The sequence below is a fragment of the Pan paniscus genome, chromosome 18 (assembly GCF_029289425.2).
Source record: "Pan paniscus chromosome 18, NHGRI_mPanPan1-v2.0_pri, whole genome shotgun sequence".
Lineage (NCBI taxonomy): Eukaryota > Metazoa > Chordata > Mammalia > Primates > Hominidae > Pan > Pan paniscus.
Window position 1 is genome coordinate 11,800,979 of NC_073267.2, and position 23,604 is coordinate 11,824,582.

At 53.4% G+C, this 23,604-nt stretch overlaps 3 protein-coding genes and 1 pseudogene across 3 annotated transcripts; all 4 read right to left on the minus strand.

Moving 5' to 3' along the window:
• Window positions 1-806: 806 nt before the first annotated feature.
• SOCS1 (suppressor of cytokine signaling 1) lies at window positions 807-5,359 on the minus strand. The gene is made up of 2 exons (XM_034939792.3): window positions 4,320-5,359; window positions 807-3,769 (listed from the first exon to the last, which is right to left on the minus strand). The coding sequence occupies exon 2, from the start codon at window positions 3,717-3,719 to the stop codon at window positions 3,084-3,086; it is 636 nt and encodes a 211-aa protein (XP_034795683.2). The 5' UTR covers window positions 3,720-3,769; window positions 4,320-5,359; the 3' UTR covers window positions 807-3,083.
• Window positions 5,360-16,030: 10,671 nt separating this feature from the next.
• On the minus strand, window positions 16,031-18,378 carry TNP2 (transition protein 2). The gene is made up of 2 exons (XM_003808282.6): window positions 17,087-18,378; window positions 16,031-16,236 (listed from the first exon to the last, which is right to left on the minus strand). The coding sequence occupies exons 1-2, from the start codon at window positions 17,484-17,486 to the stop codon at window positions 16,220-16,222; spliced, it is 417 nt and encodes a 138-aa protein (XP_003808330.2). The 5' UTR covers window positions 17,487-18,378; the 3' UTR covers window positions 16,031-16,219.
• A 729-nt stretch (window positions 18,379-19,107) lies between these two features.
• On the minus strand, window positions 19,108-23,495 carry PRM3 (protamine 3). The gene has a single exon (XM_055100116.3). The coding sequence runs from the start codon at window positions 21,803-21,805 to the stop codon at window positions 21,482-21,484; it is 324 nt and encodes a 107-aa protein (XP_054956091.1). The 5' UTR covers window positions 21,806-23,495; the 3' UTR covers window positions 19,108-21,481.
• Window positions 22,323-22,446, minus strand: LOC112437465 (small nucleolar RNA SNORA48; annotated as a pseudogene).
• Window positions 23,496-23,604: the final 109 nt, after the last annotated feature.

The window sequence follows — 23,604 nt, forward strand, 5'->3', positions numbered from 1 at the left end:
GATCTCGCCACTGCATTCCAGCCTAGGTGACAGAGCAAGACTCTGTCTTAAAAAAAAAAAAAAAAAAAGAAGAAGAAGAAGAAACCTGTCTTGTTGTTTAGAGTGGGATGGATTTGTTCCAAGTCCTGGCCATCACTTACGAGCTGTGTGACCTTGAGTAGGTGGCTGCACTTGTCTGAACCTCCATTTCCTCATCTGGAAAACGGGGGCCAGAGTTTTCGCTCAAGGGTGGCTTGGAGGCTGGTCACAGGCTGTCCCCACACCCACACACAGTCCTTGTCATTCCAAAGAGTGCCTCCTTTCCCATGGTGCCCGCCCCACACTGCCCTGGCTCACCCGCTCAGTGGGGAGGACACCTCCACTGCACCTGGGCCCCCAACTCAGTCTCTTGCGCACACAAACCCTCCTCTCACTTTTCATTCTTGTAAATTGACGTCAGCGCTGCTGAATCATGAAGCTGAGGTTTGAGAGAGAGACAGAATCTGCACCACCCGGGAAGCCACATGGCGCTGGTGCGCGTACACACACACACACACACACACAGCCTTTTCCCCCTTCAGTGGTGCCTGCACACACTTTGTCACACGGGACGTGGGGTGCAGCTCCCAGGGCTTTAGGTCACTGTACCTATGTTAGTATGGATTTATTTTAAGTAACTCATAAAGGGAGGACGGGGCCAGCTCTGGGAAGTGTGATCAGAGGGGGCCTTTACTCTTAGCTGTTCTGCTTCAAGTTCTGCAAGGGGAATGGGTTTGGATACCCAACACTTGCGTAAGGAAAATATGATTTTCATACTTTTTTCAAAGGAGGAAAAAAAACTAACATATTGCAAGCTACCTGCTAGCTGACCCCTCTTTCGAGGAGGACCTGTTTTCCCATCTGTAAAACAGGGATGTTCACAGTCCCTACATCGGAAGGCTGGGTGAGTTCAATGTTTTACACAGGTGATGCGGGACCTGGGAGCAGTTCCTGCACAGACAATGCTACATAGAAATATGAGCAGCTGCTATTATTACTGCAGCGGTTAGGTCCTCCGGTTGCCTAGTGGTACCCAGCCTCTGAAAAAGTCCTGAGTGGGTTTGCAAAACCTGGCTCCACCCCTTGTTGTGGTCCTGCTTTGCCTCTCGGAGCCCGTTTTCCCATCTGTAAAATGGGGCCAGCACAGCCAGTGAGTGGTCACTAAGGGTCTGTGAGTATACTAGTATTACAACCAGATCCCCAAGCATTGCCATCTTGGATTTCTGTTTCTCCAGACACTGCCCACAGCAGGCAACAGACAGGGAAGAACAAGGACAGGACTTAATTAATCCACAGCAGAGAAGAAAGGGCAGGGGTGTGGCAAAAGAAAAGAAAAGAAAACAAAAAGCAAGATTTTTGGAGACAGAGACAAGACATCACCTCCTTCCCTCCCACTTCACCTTACTAAGGGATGAAATTGCCAAAGCTCTCTGAGATCCTAAATCTCTTCTGGCCATCCTTAAAGTCCTGGAGCCTACTTAATCCCCAAGACAGGCCTGGGCTACTCTGACTCTCTGACCATCAAGTTAATTTTATGTTGTACTTTCAAGTCTGAAAGGTATTATTAAGCATTAGAACACTATTATGTGTGTCTCCAAGGCTGAAGAGGGCCACTCTATCTTCTAAAGATGAAGTATGACATGTCCACCAGGCTGCTTAACCCTAAACCTGAAAATGACTCAGTTCACCATGTGTTGAGTACAACCCTCAAGTTACCACCATGGCCCATGTGTCAGGCTGGCCAAAGACACAGAAGTTGCCAGAAACCCAGGTCCTGGACACTTTCTGGTGCTGTGGGCCAGCCCCACAAACGTCCTGGAGCCACTCTTCCCTTCCCTGGCTCCTGAAAACATCAACCTCCTCTATGATGCGCAGAAAGTTGCCCTTAGAAAGGTGGAGGCCCAGGGAGGCAAGGGGAATTGCCCTAGCCGCCAGCAGCACCCTCCCGCCACCACAGACCACACAGTCTCCTTCTGGCTCCAAGTTGTGTGTTCACCAAAAAGTACACAAGACAGAGCAGGGTGAGAAGAAGGAAGCTAGACCCAGCCCTGTATCCCCCATCTCATCTCAACTGAGTATCCCTTGATGCTGGTTCAGAATGTGCCACTCCTCTGTCCAAAAACTCACTAAGCCCCCACCCCCACCCCTTCCTGGAAGCTGTTGTGGTCATAGAACCAAAGAAGTTTCCTCTCTGTTATCCATTTCAAGCAGATGCTTAGTGGACAGCCAAAAAAAGGCCCAAGTGTTGTCTTTGACAGGAATGGCCACAGGCAGATTTACTCAGTTTTCCCTTCTGTAGAATGGAAATAAGAGCCCGTGCCTCACAGGGTTGTGCCTCTCTTTATAGGATTAAGTAAATTTAAGTATGCAAAGCACAGAATTAGGGCTGGCACGCACAAAGTGCTCAAACGCGAGCTGCTGTCTTACCGGACACACGCCAAAACTAGACCAACCGTTTCTCTCCCTGGAGAGTTGTGGGTGGAACCGTGAGGGATGCCCAGCCACAGAGCAGGCCCCGTACACCACCTGCAGCCCAGCAGGTCAGCCTTAGGACCCTCTCCCCTGGGCCTGTTCAGAACCAAGTTAAACTTTTGGCCAAAGCACACTCGCTAGAAAACTTATTTTTTTTTTTAAAAAAAAAAACTTTCATAATAAAGTTTATTACCTAAACTGACTTTAAAAATATAAAATAGGATTCTGCACAGCAGAAAAATAAAGCCAGAGACCCTCCCCCAACCCCTGGTTTGTGCAAAGATACTGGGTATATGTAAACATGAAGAGGTAGGAGGTGCGAGTTCAGGTCCTGGCTCCAGATACAGTTAAGTTAAGCTGCTACAACAACCAGGGGGGCCCAGAGGGAGCACCAGGAGGGGGAGGACCCCCTCAAGAGGTGAGAAGGGGTCTGCGGCATCGTCTCCAGCCGAGGGCGGGAGGCGCCTCGCCCCTACACCCATCCGCTCCCTCCAACCCAGGCCGGGGAGGGTACCCACATGGTTCCAGGCAAGTAATAACAGAAAATAACACGGCATCCCAGTTAATGCTGCGTGCACGGCGGGCGCTGCCGGTCAAATCTGGAAGGGGAAGGAGCTCAGGTAGTCGCGGAGGACGGGGTTGAGGGGGATGCGAGCCAGGTTCTCGCGGCCCACGGTAGCCACGATGCGCTGGCGGCACAGCTCCTGCAGCGGCCGCACGCGGCGCTGGCGCAGCGGGGCCCCCAGCATGCGGCGCGGCGCCGCCACGTAGTGCTCCAGCAGCTCGAAGAGGCAGTCGAAGCTCTCGCGGCTGCCATCCAGGTGAAAGCGGCCGGCCTGAAAGTGCACGCGGATGCTCGTGGGTCCCGAGGCCATCTTCACGCTAAGGGCGAAGAAGCAGTTCCGCTGGCGGCTGTCGCGCACCAGGAAGGTGCCCACAGGCTCGGCGCGCAGCCGCTCGTGCGCCCCGTGCACGCTCAGGGGCCCCCAGTAGAATCCGCAGGCGTCCAGGAGCGCGCTGGCGCGCGTGATGCGCCGGTAATCGGCGTGCGAACGGAATGTGCGGAAGTGCGTGTCGCCGGGGGCCGGGGCCGGGACCGCGGGGCACGGCCGCGGGCGCGCGGGGGCCGCGGACGAGGAGGAGGAAGAGGAGGAAGGTTCTGGCCGCCGTCGGGGCTCTGCTGCTGTGGAGACTGCATTGTCGGCTGCCACCTGGTTGTGTGCTACCATCCTACAGAAGGGGCCAGCCGGAGGGGTGGGCCATAGCGTCCGGGGGTGCGCTGCGGGAGAGACAAAGCGGTGAGCTGGGGCGCTGCGGTGCCGGGCAGGTGTGCGCCGGCCGGACAACTCCGGAGGGCGGCGCTCCCGGCGGACCCGGCCCTAGGGGGCGAGCACGGAGCACCAAGTCCGCGCGGATCCGTTCAGCCTCAGTGGACACAGCTGGAAAATGGGCTCTGTATTCCGCGGAGCTCTTCCCGGCGGGTGGGGGCTCGGTGGAGGCGGAGTCCGGCCTCCGGGCAGCACCGAGAGGGGGGCGTGGAGAGCAGCCGGCTCTGGCTCCAGCCGTCCGGCCCCGGCTCGCCGCCCCGCGCCCGCCGCCTGCTGGCCAGGCTGGGATCCGCGCCTGGTCTGGGCGATTTGGGCTAGGGCCGGAGAAAGGCTGTGCTGCGGGAGCCCCGCGCGCGGGGGGCGGCCTGGGTGGGGCCGGCGAGGGTCAGGGGCATCGCGGCCGCGACCCCATCCTGCAGCCCCCGAGGCCCGCCCGACTCCTGGCTGCCCTGGACTCCCCTCCCTCCTCCCTCCCGCCTCCTTGCCCAGGGCCCGGCTCACCTGGCGGCGGGGCGCGGGACGCCGCGGGCGGGACGGCGGGGGGCTCCGGGGCGCTCCGGGGCGGCTCTCGCGCATGCTCCGGGGCCAGGAGCCGCGCAGCTGCCACGGCCGCAGCTCGCTCTGCTCGGCGCCCGCCCCTGCGCCAGTCTTTTAAACCGGCTTGGAGGCGGGGCTAGCGACGGCGGGAGGCCCCGCCCCTGTCGGCCCCGCCCCCAGCTCCACTTTTGGTTTCTCTTTCCGCGGTGGCGTCCGGCGAGGACCGCTTCGGCCCTGTTTCCCTCTCTTGTGGACCCTCCCGCGGGGCCCTCTGCCCGCCTGTTCGCACCTGCCCCAGCACCCGCCTCTCGAGGGGCTCTGGCCCCGACCCTGCGCCTTCCGGCCACTTCTCGGACCTCTCCTTCGGACTTGGCGACCCCGATTTTGCCCCGCTACCTCCGGTTCCACTTTCTGCCGCCAGGCCCTCTTGGGACGCGCCCTGACACACCCTCCTCCGCCCCAGCTGTCTCCACACCCGCCGGGGGCAGAGCCCTGTCCTCTCCTCCCCTGCAGCCAGATCCCCCTAGGAGGCCACAGAAGGTGTCCCCAACCCTGAGCCTGACCCCACCCGTAGACCCCCTCCTAGCCCCTGCTCCACCCGCCGTCGACGCCCTCAGTCGCCCGCCCTGCTGTCCCGAAGCCCCGGCCGGCCGCGGTCTCTGGTCTTGGCTCGGGCTTCCCAGGAAGCGGCGGCCTGACCACAGGCTTCAGAGGAACCCCTGGCGGCGCGGTCGCCTCCACCCCGGCCCAGTTCCTCGGAAACTGGGCGGGGCCGGGCAAGGTCCCTGGTGGCCTCGACTGCCCTCCCTGCGCTCCCACTACCCGGCTGCGGAAGAAACTGAGGCTGGGGAGGGGCTGGGATTTGCAATGGCTTGCAGATTGGGAGCTCTGGACCTGGATCTCGCCTTCCCCGTCTTCATTTTGGGGAGAGGTGCAGCTGGACGACATCAAATTGGAGCCCAGTGAAAAAATGGTGCATTCTCAGACGTGATGAATCCCCAAACCTGGTTTCCTAGCCCTCCTCTCCCCCGACCCCTTCCTCATAGATTTCCCCCTCCTACTGCTCCGTCAGGCATCTGCCCTTCAAAGACTGCCTTCCCACCACACACACGGCCGGGGCTTGGGATGGTGAGCGGTCGGTGGTCAGGGCTGTAATTTGCACACGTGTTTGTGATTTAGTGATTCCGATTGTCATGCAAGGCCATGGAGTAGGTGCCTGGCTGCTCCGTGTATTTTTGAATGAAGGCATGTGAGGAGCCCCAGCATCACAAGGGGCCACATAAAAACCTGGCTAGGTTGGGCACTTGGTTACTGGCCTCACACTGGGACACACTGCCCTCTACAGACAGCTCTCAGACGGCTTCTCTCCTGGAAGCCCTGGTGCCCAGTCCCTTCCCGCCTCCCTGGCCCCACGATGCCTCCTTCCCCAGGCAGAGCCTAGGTCCTTATTAACCTCCTGAACACAGGGAGTGGCCCAGAATCAGCCCGGCTTAGCACCCCATCAATGCCCTGAATCTGCATGTGGCCAGGGCTGGTGGTGGTCATTGATGTAGCCTCCTAGGTTGTGCGTGTGTGTGCGTGCGCGTGCGTGAGGGGGTGAGAGAAGATGCAGAACCTTGCCTGCACCAGAGGTCAGGTGTGTGGTCATTCGAGAGATGTCCACTGAACATCTGCTGGAGGCCACACTCTGTGGAGGGTGATGGAATACAAGGAGACCCAGTTCCAAATCTGCACCTTTCTATTCTTGTGACCTTGAGCATGTAATTAACCTCTCTGCCATGGTTTCTTTATCTGTGAAATGGGGATAATAATAGTACCTCTAGCAGGGCGCAGTAGCTCATGCCTATAATCCCAGCACTTGGAAGGCCAAGACAGGAGGATTGCTTGAGCCCAGGAGTTTGAGAACAGCCTGGGCAACAAAGTGAGACCCCCTCTCTACAAAAAAAAAAAAAAAAAAAATAGTACAAAAATCAGCCAGGCGTAGTGGTTTGCACCTGCAGTCCCAGCTACTTGGGAGGCTGAAGCAGGAGGATTGCTTGAGTCCAGGAGGTCAAGGCTGCAGTGAGCCACGATTTTGTCAGTGCACTCCAGCCTGGGCAACAGAGTAAGACCCTGTCTCAAAAAGAAAAATAAATAGTACCTCCATCCCGGGGTTGTGTGGGAATTAAATGAGTGATTATGGGTCAGGTGCTTAAAACAGCCCGTAGTGTCTAATAAGCAGTCGGTAGATGTTTGTTGTTCATCTGAGGGTGCCTGTGGGTGTGGCAGTGTGTTGGAGCCCACAGACGCATGGCTTCAACCCCTGTGTCCATTTTTTTAAAGAGATGGAGTGTTGCTCTGTTGCTCAGGCTGGAGTGTAGTGATAGGATCGAGGAGGCACTATAGCCTCGACCTCCTGGGCTCAAGAGATTCTCCCATCTCAGCCTCCTGAGTAGCTGAGACTGCAGGCACATGCCACCACACCCGGCTAATTTTTTAAATTTTTTGTAGAGATGGGGTCTCACTACGTTGCCCAGGCTGGTCTCGAACTCCTGTCCTTTAGTGACCCTCCTGCCCTGGCTTCCCAAAGCACTGCCTTATATCTATGTTTGAAGCCCTAGTCCAGGGACCACAGGCCAGGGAAGGCACAGCAAGGGAGCAGGAAAGCTTCTAAAGGTACACTCAGCACACGTGGGTTCTCCTCACTGCCACCAGTGACAGACAGCTTTGGTTTCATTTTCTGAAGTCCTGTGTTCAAAATGAAACCAAATCCAGATGCCGAAAGAGAAAAGGAAATCTGCTGGTTGACAAGCATCCACCTTGTGGGCTGTTCTCCTGGAGGGCTGGGCACCAGGCTCACAGGAAGCCAGGCAGTGCGAAACCCTGAGGGGCTCAGAGTGCTCGGTAGGATGGGACCAGGCTCTGACCCCAGACCTGCTGCATGACCTTGGGCAAGTGACCTGTCCTCTTGGGACCTCATTCGCCCCAACTGCAAAGTGATCTCTGGACATCTCGTACCTCGCAGAGCAGCCAGACATGCAGAGCCAAGGGCAAAATGCCAGGCGTGGAGTCGGTGCTTGGCACAATGACCTCTTGTCACAGGGCGGATGGACCAGCCCTATATCCACAGCTTACTAAACCACAGCCACAGCCAGATGTGTGGAAACATTCTCCTCCCTATCTTGGCAGATCCTCGTACCCCAAATGTGAGGGGCCCAGCCAGCATCTGGGGGAAGTCAAGATCCTGGTGGCTTATGGCACTTAGCTTTTCAGTTTCTCTTTCCGGCTTTGGTGGCGCCTTGCTGGGAAAAGTAGCTCCTGGCCAGGGTGTGTAATCGTGAAACTGGCCTCTGCCCCGGAATTCCTCAGCCCTGCTTTTCCTCTAACCCATGTGTCAGGGAGGTTCCCATGGGAGTCTGTGCCCCTGGGAACCCCGAGAAGTGGGGCTCACAGTGTGGATTCTGCTGAGCGCTGGTCTGAATTTAAATGGGTCATTTCATAAGCATGTGGCCTGGGGCCAGCTTCTTAGCTTTTCTGTGCCTCAGTTTCCATATTTGCAAGATGGGATAGTAACATATCTATTTCACTTCTTCAGTATTTATTCAGCAGATATTTACTGAGTTCTTACTGTGTGCCAGGCGCAGGGGACTCAGAGGTCTTCAGGCAGACCTAGGGGAGTCAGTGAATTCACACCATCAGTGCAGACAATACTGGGTGCTATGTGGGAGAGAAACAGAGAGAAAGGGGTGACTGGGTGTTTGTAGGGTGAGATAAGGAAGTTAGGGAAAGCCTCTTGGAGGTGGTGACATTAGCACTGACGTCTTTCTAAAAGTGGGATGAAGACCCCAGGTGGCGAGAACAGCCAGTGCAAAGGCCCTGTGGTGGGGGTGCTTGAAGATAGGAAAGGAGAGTTGGTATAGCGAGCCAGGGGGTGGTGTAGGGGTGAGGCATAGGGGTTGGCAGGGTCTGATCCATCAGGCAGGGCCTTGCTGGGCTGTGGCAGGGCTTTGGATTTTGCCCTGAGTGCATGGACCAGCCATCCAGGCCCAAGCGACAGCATAGGACTGAGTGTGGAAAGAACCTTCTAGCTGCTGACCTTCCCAGCTGCTGGGCTTTAGCCACAATGAGCTGTAGTAGTGGCCTTGGGACACTTTCCCATGGTCCTGTGAATTGGAAATTATGTGTTTCCCTTGATCAGATGAGGAGAGCACAACTCAGGGAACTGGTGGAACTTGGTGAAGGTGTTTTGGGGAGCCCTGGGGCTTGGCAGAACCTGGCCTGAAGTCCTCTGTCGGGAGAGGTTGCTTTGATGTTTGGAGTAGATCCTTTCTGCTCCCACCACAGGAACGATTGTGTGTCTCAGTGGCGGGTAGAGGGGTGTGAGCTCAGAGGACCCGAGTCCAAGGAGAAGGTGTGAGAGGCCAGGGAACGAGGGCATGAGCCAGTGGCTGACTCCAAAGTGGCGCCAGTCCTGGAGACTTGATGAGACTCTTCTAGCAGGCACAGGTGAAGAAAGGAGAGGTGAAGTCAGCTGTTACTTGAAGTAGTCAGTAGTCACTGGCTTTCAGAAAGCAGTCAAGATTGTTTCGTTAACAGCTGCAAAATAGGAGGGGCAGGAAAGTAGAATTCTAGGAATGCTGGTGGAGGGGTCCAGACACACCTGCTTCCAGTCCCAGCTCCCCTCCCCATCAGCTGTGTGGCTTCAGGCAAGTTGACTGAATCCAGTGGCCCAGAGAACTCTCACAAAGCCCGAGCCTGGGAAGCACAGTGCCTGTTCCTCAGTAAATCCCTTGGGATCTTTGTCGTGGCCTATTCACTCCATTTTTGCACAGTATTCCAACAAGCCTAACCAGTTTCTACCCACCCCACCCCATCCCATAAGTGACAAATTAGGTGTCAGCAGCTGACAGCAAGGACCAGCAGCGGTGACATAGGGGGCAGCAGAAACTATGAAACTAGGCACAAGAGCTAGCACGCAGCAGACTGGGGACGTTAGAGTGTGGGGCAGGAAGATTCCTCATGTCCATGGGCCCTCACTGTGGTGATGCTGTTGAGAATGTCGGGTATCGCAATGAGAGGTAGAATTGGGCCCAGTTCTCTCTGAGGAGGCGTCTGGTCTCAGGGCACACAGAGCAGCAGCAGTCTCCTCACATGCCACGATGTGGGAAGCCCAGCGTCTACTGGCCCAATTGGCAGTGCCCTGAACAGGCTCAGGGAGGGGTAACCCTCAACCGAGTTGTAAAGAGTGAGCATCACGGCTGGGCGCAGTGGCTCACGCCTGTAATCCCAGCACTTTGGCAGGCGGAGGCAGGCAGATCACGAGGTCAGGAGATGGAGACCATCCTGGCTAACACGGTGAAACCCCGTCTCTACTAAAAATACAAAAAATTAGCCGGGCGTGGTGGTAGGCACCTGTAGTCCCAGCTACTTGGGAGGCTGAGGCCGGAGAATGGTGTGAACCCAGGAGGCGGAGCTTGCAGTGAGCAGAGATGGCGCCACTGCACTGCAGCCTGGGCGACAGAGCAAGACTCCATCTCAAAAAAAAAAAGAGTGAGCATCACTTGAGTTCAAGGAGTTCAAGACCAGCCTGGGCAGCATGACAAAACCCCATCTCTACAAAAGTATGAAAAAATTAGTTGGGCATGGTGACACATACCTGTGGTCCCTGCTACTTGGGAGCCTGAGGTGGGAGGATCACTTGAGCTCGGAAGACAGAGATGGCAGTGAGCTGAGATCACACCACTGCACTCCAGCCCAGGCGACTTAGGGAGACCCTGTCTCAAAAAAAAAAAAAAAAAAAAAAAAAAAAAAAAAAGAGCTCTCACCAAGGGAACGGAGTGAGATCATATTCCGGGCAGAGCATGACAAGAATGTGAGGCCCTGGGCAGTGCATGAGGCCAAAGGTAAGCCGGACACCCCAAGGCAGCCCTAGTGGCTTCTAGGAGGAGACTCGTCTGGAGGAAGGGAGAGGGCTGGACTGGACCTCTGCCTGCCCTGGAGTGATGAGTCCCTCTGTGGGAGAGCGTTCTGGGTCACCTTGCCCAGACCAGCAAGCCCAGAGCAGGGGCTGATGTTATATCCACATGCCTTTACTGCCTCTCCAGATTCAACAGAGCTTCGCTGAGCACCCATTAGACACATTCACTGATGCTCATTCCTTTTTTATCCTCTTTTTCCTTCAATTTTCCTCCCTCTAGGTAACCCAGGCACCAGCTTGGTCTGTTCTTTGGGATCTTTTTTATTTTTATTTTTATTTTTTGATACTGGGTCTCCCTCTGTCGCTCAGGCTGGGGTGCAGTGGCGTGAACACAGCTCACTGCAGCCTTGACACCCCCGCCCCACCCCCACTGTGCTCAAGCAATCCTCCTGACTCAGCTTCCCATGTAGGTGGCACGTATTGCCATGCCCAGCTAATTTTTTCATTTTTAGGGAGACAGAGTCTCACTTTGTTTCCTAGGCTGGTCTCAAACTCCTGGCTTCAAGTGATCCTCCCTCGTGGGCCTCGCAAAGCGCTGAGATTATAGGCATAAGCCACTGCTCCCACCCTGGGGTCTTTTTCTATGCATCTACATGCTTGTATTTTGACCCATAAAAATGATGTTCCTTGGCCAGGTGTGGTGGCTCATGCCTGTAATCCTAGCGCTTTGGGAGGTCGAGCTGGGAGGATCACTTGTGGTCAGTTCGAGGCTGTGGTGAGCTATGATTGTGCCACTGCACTCCAGCCTAGGTGACAGAGCAAGACCCCAATTATTTAAAAAAAAAAATAGTATTCCTTTGTGTAGGACTTTTCCCTCTATCAATGTCATGTCTTTCTCCATCTTGCACTTTCCACCCAACAGATACTCTGGCAATCTGGCTAGATCACATATAGATCGACCCCATGCTCCTTAAGAACTGCATGATACTCCTCAGCGTATGTTCATTTAGCCGTCCCCGGTGGGTGGACACATAGGTTGTATTTTTGCTCTTGCAAACAGCGTGGCCTGCACCTCCCTGTACAGCCTCTTGGCACACATGTGATAAACCGTTCTTACCGTTTGAATGTTCACAGGTGCCACCCAGTCACCTGCCAGCGTGCTGTGCACATTTACCTTCTGGGCAAAAGCATTCAACAATGTTTCCCCATGCCTTCACCATTATCATACTTTTTCCATTTTTGCCTATTTGATGATTTGGTAAGTGGTGGCTTCTCATTGTTGCTTTAATACCTGCTTCTTCTTTTATTTATTCAACAAATACTTACTGCACTCTTAATATGTGCCAGGCACTGTGCTAAGTCCTGGAGATGCAGCAGTGAACAGCATGGCCTCCTCGGTTCTCTTTACAAAGTGTGAGACGCACCTGAGACTCAGAGAGATTAAGGAATAGTCCTGGGGTCACCCAGCGAGGGAATGGGGGAGCTGGGATTTGAAGCTGGGTCTGTGTGGCTGCAGGGTTTGAGATGTTTTTCCTTCCGAATCATAGCTCACATGAGCATCTCCACCAGAGTCTGCCCTCTCATCTGACCCACTCCATTCCCGACTCCTGCCCCAACCCAGGACCACTGCATTTCCCCTTGGTGATCCCTCAGGCCCACAGGAGTGACAGCCCTGCAGGTAACCCCACCACAGGACAGGCTGCACCTCATTGTTCCCCAAACCTAACCTCACCCCCCAGTAGCCCACTGAAATTAAATCTCTGAGTATCAAGACAGCTCATCTTCAGAACCCACATACTCTCTTGCTGGCTGGATTTATTGTCTGTCTCTCTCCATTTCCTGAATTTGGGTCTCCAGCAGGCCTGTCCCCAACCTGCTGCCACCCACCCCAAGCCGAGTAAGTGAAAGCATGAATCTGTGGTTGGATTATTTTTTCCTGTCATCATTGTACGTCTGACTGTACAAGGGTGGCGTGTATTGTGAGTGCTTGCCTACATGTGTGTTTCCTGTGGGAAGGGTCAGGGGAGGTGACTGAGAGCCTTCATGCACATGTAGGGGTGTGTATGTGTATTTGGGGTCCACATGTGAATGTGGGTCTCTGTGTCTGAGTGGGTTTGAACAGCTGCTTCTTCATACATGTGGCCAGGAGTTCGAGGCTGTGGTGAGCTATGATTGTATATGTGACTATCCGTGTTTGTGCCACTTTTGTGTTGGTTGTGTTGGTGTTGGTTTCAGGGAAATGTGGAGTTAAAGGTAGGTCCATAAGCCACACGTGTGACCCAGTCCATTGGCTTATAATAAAAGATTTACCTTCAGTAATCATATCATAAAAGGACACTGCCCAGGAAGTAGGGAGGTCCTTTGGTGAGTGGGGCTCAAAGTCCCTGACTTTATGTCTAACCCTGTCTCCACTTCCTCTTTCAAAATATGTTCCCCAGAAGGGCCTCCCTAAGTCTTTTGCACCGATGTGTCAGTGACTATCATGGCTTAATGTGGCCTTACATTTGGGAACCAGTAAGTTTTGGGCAAAACATGAATCTCTTATCTCAGACCTGCCTGCCAGGAGTCCTTGACCAAGTTGTTTCACCTCTGAGTCTCAGCTTCTTCATCTGTACAGTGGGACCAATAATGTCTCTTGTTGAGGAGTATGGATTCCGTGGAAATATTTATGTCAAAACATCTGGCATCTAGTAGGTGCTCGATAAATGGAATTCCCGAGTATGCTTGGGTGCTTCCCCACACCCTCTCCTAATAGAAACAACCTGGAACATTTCCCTGCTGTGAGAGGAGGATAAAGGGACCCAAGGAAAGGAGACTGATGGTGACATTGAGTGACATTGATCGGATGGACCAGGCCCTCTCTTGGATGCTTGCAGGTGCATTATCTCAATGAACCTCCACTGGGACCCCTCCAGGCAGGCACCATTAGCCTCCCGTTTTACAGAAAAGACCAGGATGCAGACAGGGGACATGACTTGCTCAAGGCCACACAGCTGAGATCTGAAAGAGGACCTTCCATGTCATGCCACTGCCTGGGACGGGCTCAGCAAAGCTTGGAGTCCTGCAAGGCCTTCCCCAAGACACCTGGGTCCATTTCCCTTCCCTGCAGACAGCCCATCACCACTCATTTCTACTCCTGCCCCACCTCCCTTCACCTGTTCACCCTGTTCCTTCAGCCCAAATGTCAAATGCAGCACAAAAGAAAACAAAGTGACCCTGTGTCTGGCGCTATGCTGGGCACCTTATCACACACCAGGCTGCTGGGTACCCCGCCCCCCAGTATGTCAGAATGATGAGCCCATTAGACAGAGGAGGAGAGTGAGGCTCAGAGTGGTCTAGTCCCAGCCGCCGCAGCTAGGATAGTGAGAACTAGGGCAGACTTGAGTCTGACCCTAAAACCAAGGCTGGTGGGTATGAAGGTCAGAAGCCAATTTACCCAAGACCCTGACCATTCCCCAGTCCTTTTGTCTGGCAGCCGGCATTCCTTCACGAAAATCTGCCTGGTACTTTTTATGCCATGTTAACAGCAGAGGTTTACTGAGTGCCAAGCACTGAGCCCAGACACCATGTCACATGCATGACACACTGACCTCTCCCAACCTCCCAGCAAGGGTGCCCATTTTACAAATGAGAGCAGGTTTCCTACTTGGAAGCAGGGTTCTGTCTGGTTCACCCTTATCTTCCCTCCTTGGCCTTAGCCCAAAGCCCACACAAGTGGGTGCTCAGTAAATGTTTGCGAAAGAGGAATGAGGAAGGCAGGACTCTGGGCATTATCTTGGGAGGAACCTCCAGCCCATCTGTTGTGGAAAATCACCCCGCTAGACCGGGCTGCCATTCTGCCAATTGCTGTACCCTGTCCCATCCCCTGCAATCCAGTCTCCACACAGCAGCCAGCACCACTTTGAAAACACACACCAGGTGGCCGGGCGCAGTAGCTCATGCCTGTAATCCCAGCACTTTGGGAGGCCAAGGCAGGCGGACCACGAGGTCAGGAGATCGAGACCATCCTGGCTAACATGGTGAAACCCTGTCTCTACTAAAAATACAAAAAAGTTAGCCGGGCGTGGTGGTGTGCACCTGTAGTCCCAGCTACTCGGGAGGCTGAGGCAGGAGAATGGTGTGAAGCTGGGAGGCGGAGCTTGCAGTGAGACGAGATGGCGCCACTGCACTCCAGCCTGGGCGACAGAGCAAGAGTCCATCTCAGAAAAAAAAAAAGAAAAAAGAAAACACACACCAGGCTTGATGCAGTGGCTCACGCCTGTAATCCTAACACTCTGGGAGGCCGGAGTGGGAGGATTGCTTGAGCTCAGGAGTTTTTAAGACCAGCCTGGGCAACATAGTGAGACCCCATCTCTACAAAAAGTAAAAAAATAAGCCGGGCACAGTGGCTCACGCCTGTAATTCCAGCACTTTGGGAGGCCAAGGCGGGTGGATCACTTGAGGTCAGGAGTTTGAGACCAGCCTGACCAACATGGTGAAACCTCTTGTCTACTAAAAAAATACAAAAATTGGGGTGTGGTGGGAAAGGAGAGGGAGATCATTAGGACAAATACCTAATTCATTCAGGGCGTAAAACCTAGATGACGGGTTGATAGGTGCAGCAAACCACCATGGCACATATATACCTGTGTAACAAACCTGCATGTTTGGCACATGTATCCCAGAACTTAAAGTAAAATGAAATAAAAATAAAAAGCAGGGACAAAATGCCTGCACAGTGGGAGAAAAAAATACAAAAATTAGCCAGGTGTGGCAGGCACCTGTAATCCCGGCTACTCGGGAGGCTGAGGCAGGAGAATTGGTTGAACCCAGGAGGCAGAGGTTGCAGTGAGCTGAGATGGCGCCACTGCCCTCCAGCCTGGGCGACAGAGCGAGAAGTCAAAAATAGCTAAGCATGGTGATGCATGTCATGCTACTCGGGAACCTGAGGCGGGAGGATGGCTTGAGCCTGGGAGATCAAGGCTACAGTGAGCCATGATTGCATCACTAAACGCCAGCCTGGGTGACAGAGTGAGATGGTCTCAGAGAAAAAAGCACGCACCAGACTCTATCAACTCACCCAGTTGAGACCCTCCCCTGACTTCTCACACCAAGAATAATGTCCAAGCTCCTTCCTGCGGAGATTGGTACAACCCCGGCATGGTCTGGCCCCCACCTGGTGCCCCCAGCTCATGTCCCAGCACCTTCAGATTCTATGCCAGCTCCTCTGGAACACAGGTTCTAACCCAGGCTCATTCCCTCACGGGGACATGACATCACCCTGCTCCCTTGATACAGCTCATTCTGACAAGTCTTGTGTGTTTGGACTGTAAGTTCCATGAGGGCAGGGCCTTGTGTGTTCTCTAGTTCTGTTCCCAGAGCCCAGCACAGTCCCTGAACAGACTTTGGTCCCTTAGTAAAAGTTTGTTGAAATGGCTGCTTTGAGGAACGTTGAGGTTGGTACTATGTTACAGAATCAACAAGTGAGACTCAGAGGTTGGTCACAGTCCAGGGTCACACAGCGAGTACGAAAGATGAGCCAGGATTCAAACTCAGGATGCTCTGGATTGCAAAAGGCACATTCTGAACCCCTCTTCCTGTCTCCTGTCGTGTTCTTGGGCTACATACATGTGGATCACGTGAATAGGTTGTGGACATGTGTGCATCTTGTGTGTCCACACGTGTACACACCCATGTGGGAACGTACAGGGCAAAAGATTGTTATCCAAGCAGAGTGGACTCTGCAGGCTTCTTGGCATCTTACCCCCATTCATTTCTGCCCCTGTGCAGGCCCCCAAAACACATAACACCTTTATTAGTGAAATCAAAATGACTATGACTACTCAGGGATAGTCTTCCAGGTACAAGCTTTAATTAGTGTTGCATAGAAATCACCATAGTAACATGTTCCTGCAAGAAGATTGACTTCATCCTAGCATTTTCTCCTTTGGGTGAAACACACAGGAACAAGCCAAGGAGTGCGGTCTCATTAGTTGGATTTCCGTCCTAAGGGATAAGAGTGGGAAAGGAACCTTTAATAGCTGAGCACTTCATGAAGTCAGTGACCTCCTTGACCTCCTGTAAGGTCTTACAACTACTCATTTGTGATTGAATGTGGGACATAGATAGAGTTTAGACTACCGTCAGTGTCCTTTTGACCTATGTGAATCCAGGTATCCATCCATTTATCCCTTCCGTTTGTCATCCATCCATTCATTAGTTCACTCATTCCATTCTTTTATTCAACATTTCGTTCCCATTCTATCCCATTAGTCTAGATATCTATTCTTCTATCTGTTTATTCAATTACTCTATATTACTCTATTAAGATAATATTTAACCAATCAAACCAACCCATCAAAACTTCTACAACTATTTAACTCTATTTCTAACCAATTCATCCACCAACCACAATCTTCAAACTAATTATCTACCTAACCAACCAAATAACTAGCCAGCCAGTGCATTCATCCATTTATCCATCCATCCAGCTAATCGTATCCAAACTTCCTATCATTCAGCCAATGCATTCTTCCAACTATCCTTTCTATTACCTATTTATTGTTTACCCACCCAGTCATCCACCCAACCTCTCAACTCCATTCATGCTTTCATCTAGCTTATCTGCTATCTGTCCATCTTTCCATCCTCCTAATCAACCCATCCAATTTCAAAGATACTGTCCGTCAATGTATCATACATTCAGCTAGCCAACTGCCATTGTTTCTCTTCTCCCTCTTCCTTCTTGCCTGTGGTTCCTCTGTGACCTGGCTGCAGCCTTCCTCTCACTGCCCCCAAGGTCTGCTCCCCATCATCTGTGGGCTCGGTGGCCCTTCCCCACCTCCTTAAAGGGTACCTGAGCTCCGCGTCTTGGTTTTGTACACCTGCTGGATCCTCTTGGCCATTTTTTTCGTTTTCAGCTTGCCTTCCAAGTTCTTTCTGTTCTTGGGGCAGCTGCAGTGCAGGATGGTGGGCCGCATGGGAGAGTGGTGGGAGTTCATAGTCTTTTTGTGGCGCTTTGGTGGTGGACTAGTGTTGGGACTCTGGCTCTGGTGGCCGGATGAGCTGTGGGCTCCAGTTGGGTTGCGGTGGCTGGCCGGTCTCTGGCTGGAGCTCCGACTCCGGCTGCCACGATGGCTCTGTCTGCAACTCTGGCTGAAGGTTTGGCAGTGGTGGGTGCAGGTGCAGCTTTGGGGCTGAGAGTTGCTATGGAGCTGAGTGTGGGTGATAGGAAGGCTGTGAGTCTTGGTGTCCATAGGAGGCCACGTTTGGAGGGGCAGGGCCTCCTCCTCGTCCTCTCCCAGCAGGCCTAGCTTTACAGAGGCCCTGGCAGCCCACCTGGTTACATAGTTGGGGCTGATTATGATGGCACAGGCCACAGGGGTGTGAGAGATGTGGCTCAGCCAAGACAAAGCCCCCTACCCCTTACCCTCACCCCCAGGCTGGGGCAGCTCTCAGGGGTACCCTGGGGATAGTCCCAGCTACTGGTTCAGGGTAGGAGCCCTTGGGTCAGATTAAGCTGAGTCTGCATCCCAGATCTGCTTTTTCCACATGGTCAGCCCTGGGGATTCGCCTGAACAAGTCCCAGTTTCCCCATCTCTGCAGAATAGGGATAATAATTGTACTGACCTCATTCGGACATTAGAAGAATTATTAATAAAGGAGAGAATTTATATCAAGCAGTTAGCTCAGGCCCAGCCCACAATAAGAGCTCAGTAAACATCACTGACCAGCATTGTCAGGTGTTTTTCTTAATGCCCTGGGCAACTTGGGTGCCAGGAGTGCAGCCCTGACCCTGGTGATGGCAGCTGAATGGTGGGCAGTTGTTAAGACAGATGATTAGTGCCCAGATGATGGGGAGGTGATGAATTGGTCAGATGGCTTGGTGGATGGATGAAAGATGAGTAACCACATGGACCAAGGGGTGGTCCTGGGGCTCGCTTGGCAAGCCTACCTCCCCAGCCAGATCTAAAGTTGGGAAATTCAGAGCCGGGTTCAAATCCCAGTTTGCACTGATGTCCAGTCTTGGGTAGGCCATTGTGGTTTCTGAGGCTTAATTGCCTTATGTGACAAAGGGGTGTCTTTCCTTCTTTCCTGGTATTCTTGTGAGCCTGAGATGCCTGTCAAGTCAGGAGGCCCTTGGAAACCCGTCTCTCTCCTTCAGTTTCTGCCTCTTGATTCTCCTCCCCTCCCTGCTAACGAAGCCTCGCCATACCGTTTGAATCACGCCGTCCCTGCTCAGATACCCCAGTACCTCTAGAAGAAAGCCCAGACTTATGTTTGAACACTAAGCCATTTGATCTTCTAGTCTTTGGGTTTCCATCCAGAGCCCTCCACCCCTCCCTGTCTTGGCCGATGCCTTTGGGCTTAGCCCTTGGCCCTGTACTTTCCCACTTCTCTCTGCATGGAACTTCCTCTGTCTCTGTCTGTCCTCCCCGAGCAGGCCTCCGGCCCAAGCCAACCTCTCACTCTGCCCATGTGCAACTTTGCCTCTTGCTATGAGGATTTGCAATCGTCTGCTTTTATGGAAGTTTTTTTCTTTTTCTTTTTCTTTTGAGAAAGGGTTTTGCTGTGTTGCCTAGGCTAGAGTGCAGTGGCACGATTACAGCTCACTGCAGCTTCCACCTCCTGGACTCAAACGATCCTCCCACCTCAGCCTCCCAAGTAGCTGTGACTACAGGTGCATGCCACCACACCTGTCTAATTTTTTTATTTTTATTTTTGTAGAGATGGGGTCTCACTTTGTTGCTTAGGTGGGTCTTGAACTCATGAGCTCAAGGTTTTCTCCTGCTTTGGCCTCCCAAAGTGCTGGTACTACAGGCGTGAGCCAATATGCCCAGCCTTTGCAGTTTATTTCTTAATAAACATGTCAAATTTCTTACAGTGAGAACTGCTTTCATTTACTGAATGCTTTCTACGTGGCTGGGCTCTGGACCTTACCCTCTCCAGGCAGCTTTGCCCTCAAACCTCACAGTGACCCTTTGTAGTGGAATGTATGTCCACGTTATAACTCCTAGAACTTGTCGATGTGATATTTGGAAAAGGGGTCTTTGCAGATGTAATTAAGCTAAGAATCTTGAGATAAGCATGTTGGCTTAGCTGGCGGGCCCTAAATCCAATGATAAATGTCCTTATGAGAGACAGAAGAGGTGTCACCCAGGGAGAAGAGGAAACCATGGGAAGATGGAGACGAGCTTGGAGTTGTATGAGCTAGAGGAGGCAAGGAGGGATTCTCTGCTAAGGCCTCCGGAGGGAGATCAGCCCAGCTGGCACCTCGACTTCACACTTCTGGCCTCCAGAACTGCAGAGAATACATTTCTGTTGTTTTAGCCACCAAGTTTGTGGTCATTTGGTATGCCAGCCCCAAGAAACTTATGCACCCCGTGAGGCAGATACTATGATTACATTTAGCAAAGAGGGAACAGGCTCAGAGAGGTGGAGTAAGCAGCCCAGAGTCCCTTAGCCGATCAGGGGCAGAGCCAGTCATATTCAGGTCTGGCCTCCTCTCGAGGTCACTAAGGGATTCTCGGTGATTAGAGGGACACCTGCAGCAGGGTTCTCAGGGCCCTGCCTTGGGTGGCCTCAGCAGGTCCGGTTGTGGGGTGTATGCTAGACCAAGCCGTGAAGACTCTCTGGGTCTCTGGACCCCCCTTCCCATGGTCTCCTGCTCCTCCACTGCCAACGCCCCACTTTCCCACCCTCAAGCACATAGCCTGGAATGGGGATCGTGGCCTGCCATCAACCAGCCTCTCCTCCACACACCTTTCCAGTCCTCCTAGGGAGGGCTGACCTCTCCCAGCAGCGGGTGTGCGGCACGTCACATACCTGCCCCCGCACCCATGACAGTGAACTCTCTCCCAGGACAATGGGGACTATGTTTTATTACCAGGGCCCCTTGTGACTAGCACCATGTGGGGCATACAACAGGGACTCAGCTCATGTTTCCTGGGCAAATGAATGGGTGGGTGGACCTTTGGGCCTTGGACAAAAGGACAAAGCTGACCAACCGAGTCATTTGTGGGTCTGGGAGTAGTGGGATAACAGGGCCTCCCTTGCCCTAGGCCATTGCAGGGCAGAGCCGTGGCCTCCCCTCAGGGTAGCCCAAGGCCCCTTCCTACCTCAAACATGGCCCCCAGAGAAACCGAGGCTTCCCTGAAAATTCCCCAGCCCCACTGCCACGGTACCAACTAGGATCCCCTCGGGGACAGGCGATCAGCTGATCCAGAGAATTAGCTCAAGGTGGCTGGTGCTTGGAGGACTGTGAGGGAGTGTGGTGGAGATCACATTTGTGGCTTCTTTGGGATGGAAGGAGTGAGGGAGGAGCCGGCAGGAGGGTGTGCAGCAGACGCACTCCGAAGCTCCTTGCGGAAGGCGCACCGAGCCCAGAGCGAGAGGATGGGGCCTAGGTTCTGTGTCTGTACCCAGTCGCCTCCCTGGGCCTCTTTTGCCTACTGCTCTCATGGGGCACTGTCTCTGCCCCCAGGGCTAGACCCCTTGAAGAAGGCAGGAGTGAGCTTCCAGGTAGGGGTGCAGATGGTTGCCAGCAGCATAGACTGGCAATGGAAGAGTCTGCAGCCAAGAAGGACCCAGAGGAACCACCATGACCCCAGCAACAATCCCTGTCCTAGCTCAGCACTGACTGGTGCCAGGCCTGGTCCCACCCATCACTTGAGGTAATTTTTCTGATCAGCTGACCCATGAGTAGCTATTAGCTTCCCCTGAACGCCGGGAGGGGCAGCCTGAGGCTCAAAGACACGCAGTGACTTGCTCAAGGACACGCAGCTACCAGAAAAGAAGTTTGAACCCAGGTCTGCTGAACTCCCAAGCCAGTGTTCTTAAAAGACTGTCCATAGTTGGGGCAGCACAGTGGAGACTGCGATGAAGGCAGTTACCCTGTCCCGCTGGGTGCTCTCGGCTGGGGTGTGCTGGGACTCGCAGAGGAATTTCCCCTGTCCCAGAGATGGGAAGATTTGGCGGAGATGATTTCCCCCTCTCAAAGCCCCTCAACCTCTGGCTGGGGCTTGGGAACAAGGTCACCGAGCCTTGCTGTTCAGCCTTCCTTGGCAGCTGGCCTCCCTCCATGTGCACCCACACACACATGCCTTCACACATGTGCACACGTGGGACCACAAGGGATAGGGTGAGGGGAACCAGAGACAGGGAGGATTCCTCAGAGACTTTTTATTGAGTCTTCTCTGAACACTGTCGCCGGAGCAGCAGTGGGCGTCCCTTCCTGGGCCTTCGTTGCGGGTCAGGAGGGTGTCTGCTTGGGCTCGGGGCTCTGCTGGGCCTCGGCGTTGTCCTTCTGGCCCTCCTCCTGCCGCTCAGGCTCCAGCAGCAGCAGCTTGCCCTGCACTGGCAGCTCTTCTTTCTCCTCCTCTTCCCCCTCCTCCTCCTCTTCCTCCTCTTCCTCGCCCGCTGATGACAAGGAGAAGTTATCCTTACTCACACAGGCCACGAGCTTTTTCATGGAGGATTCGTGGCCCCGGCCGTGGCCCGTGCTGTGGCCCGTGCTGTGGCCTGTGCTGTGGCCTGGGCTGTGGCCTGTGTTGAGCTTGGCACAGCGGGAACCCATGGTCTACGTTGACTGTCTCTCTGGACAAGGAGGTGAGGCAGTGGGTGAAGGGGCTGCGAGTGGGGGCAGGATGCTGACATCACAAAGGGAGCCCATCCCCACTTGGGAACCTGGGTCTGAGCCAACAGTTAACTCAGACCTCAGCCACTGGCAGCTCCCAGCCCCTACAGGGGAGGTCTGCAAGGCTGAGCACTGGGGCCAGTTCAGATGCCACACAATAGTCCTCATTTGCCCTGGAAAAAGTTTCCCTTGTAGCTGGGATGGGAGTTAGGGATTGAATTTCTAGAAGCAGGAAGGGCACACACAGACTCCTCCCCACATCCCAGAAATCGCCAGCCAGAGAGAGCTGTCTCTGTTGAGTTTCTTGACTGCTAACCCTTGGAAATAAATCATCAAGCTGTGTGTTTAAAATGTATGCACTCTGTAAGCTCATAAAACTCAGGAACCCTTGGAACTCTTCCTTCGGGGGCCTGAAAGTGTGAAATCTTCTTGAAAGGCAATGGCTCCTAAGCATTGTTTGTTTGTCCAAGGCATGGGAACAGGCCAGAAACCAAGCTGGGATGAACAAGGGGTTGCTTTGTCCCTGACTGATGCAAGATGGACACCACCAACCAGAGGCCACTCTACCCAGGTCAGGGTGGAGTGACATCCTCTTAAGTGTTTTGGGGCCACAGAGAAGACATCATGGAGCTGCCCCTTGGCAAGGTTCCACATCTGTGCAGCACAATTTCAGCATGGGGGGAGGGGGTTTAGGACTTTATCTTTTATACATTGAAATGAGTCGTTTGTACACTGCAATGGTATTTTTTAAATATAAATTTTTTGAGGCCAGGCGTGGTGGCTCACACCTGTAATCCCAGCACTTTGGGAGGCGAGGCAGGCAGATCATCTGAGGTCAGAAGTTCCAGACCAGCCTGGCCAACATCGTGAAACCCTGTCTTTACTAAAAATACCAAAAAAAAAAAAATTTGTTTAGCTCCTCCAGCTACTCAGGAGGTTAGGCAGGAGAATCACTTGAACATAGGAGGTGCAGGTTGCAGTGAGCCAAGATCGCACCACTGCACACCGCCCCAGCGACAAGAGTGAAACTCCGTCTCTTTTTTTTTTTTTTTTTTTTTTTTAGAAACTCGTTGCTTCCTAAAGATTGGTCATTTCTGAGCACCAGGAATCCATATTCCAACATATGGATTGGATCTTGCCAGTCTTATCCCCCCAGTCCTCAGTGGCTATGGTTGGCTAAATACCTCTCCGAAATGCCCCCTTCCTGATCCTGGAATCTATGATGTAAGGATTGTGAGATGGGGAGGTTATCCTGGGTTGTCCAGAAAGTCCCTCAGTGCAATCACAAGGGTCCTTTATTTCAGACAGGAGGTAGGAGTGATGCAGCCACAGGCCGAGGAGAGCAGGCAACAAGGATCGTATTCTGCCTGGGTCTCCAGAGGCTTCAGCCAGCACAGGCCTCACACAGCGCAGCCCATTACTCTGCATTCATCTACTCCTTGCCTTTTGCCCTCTCTGTGCTGACCAAGTTGTTGCTGGAGCATGCCAGACCTGTTTCCCACCTCGAAGCTGTGGCCTGCACTGAGCAGTGCCCCCACCTCTGCCCCCACCGTTTACACTTCCAACCACCCAACACTCAAGATGGGTTGTGTTTTTAAACTGTGGCACACAGTAGGCCTTTAAATATGGCCACAAGGTGCCTTGACATCTTTGTGACTTCATTAGGACTCGATCTGTTCTAACCATTTTCTCCTTTCGTGAGGTAGGATCAGGTTCTTCACTGGAGGGGGATCCAGACA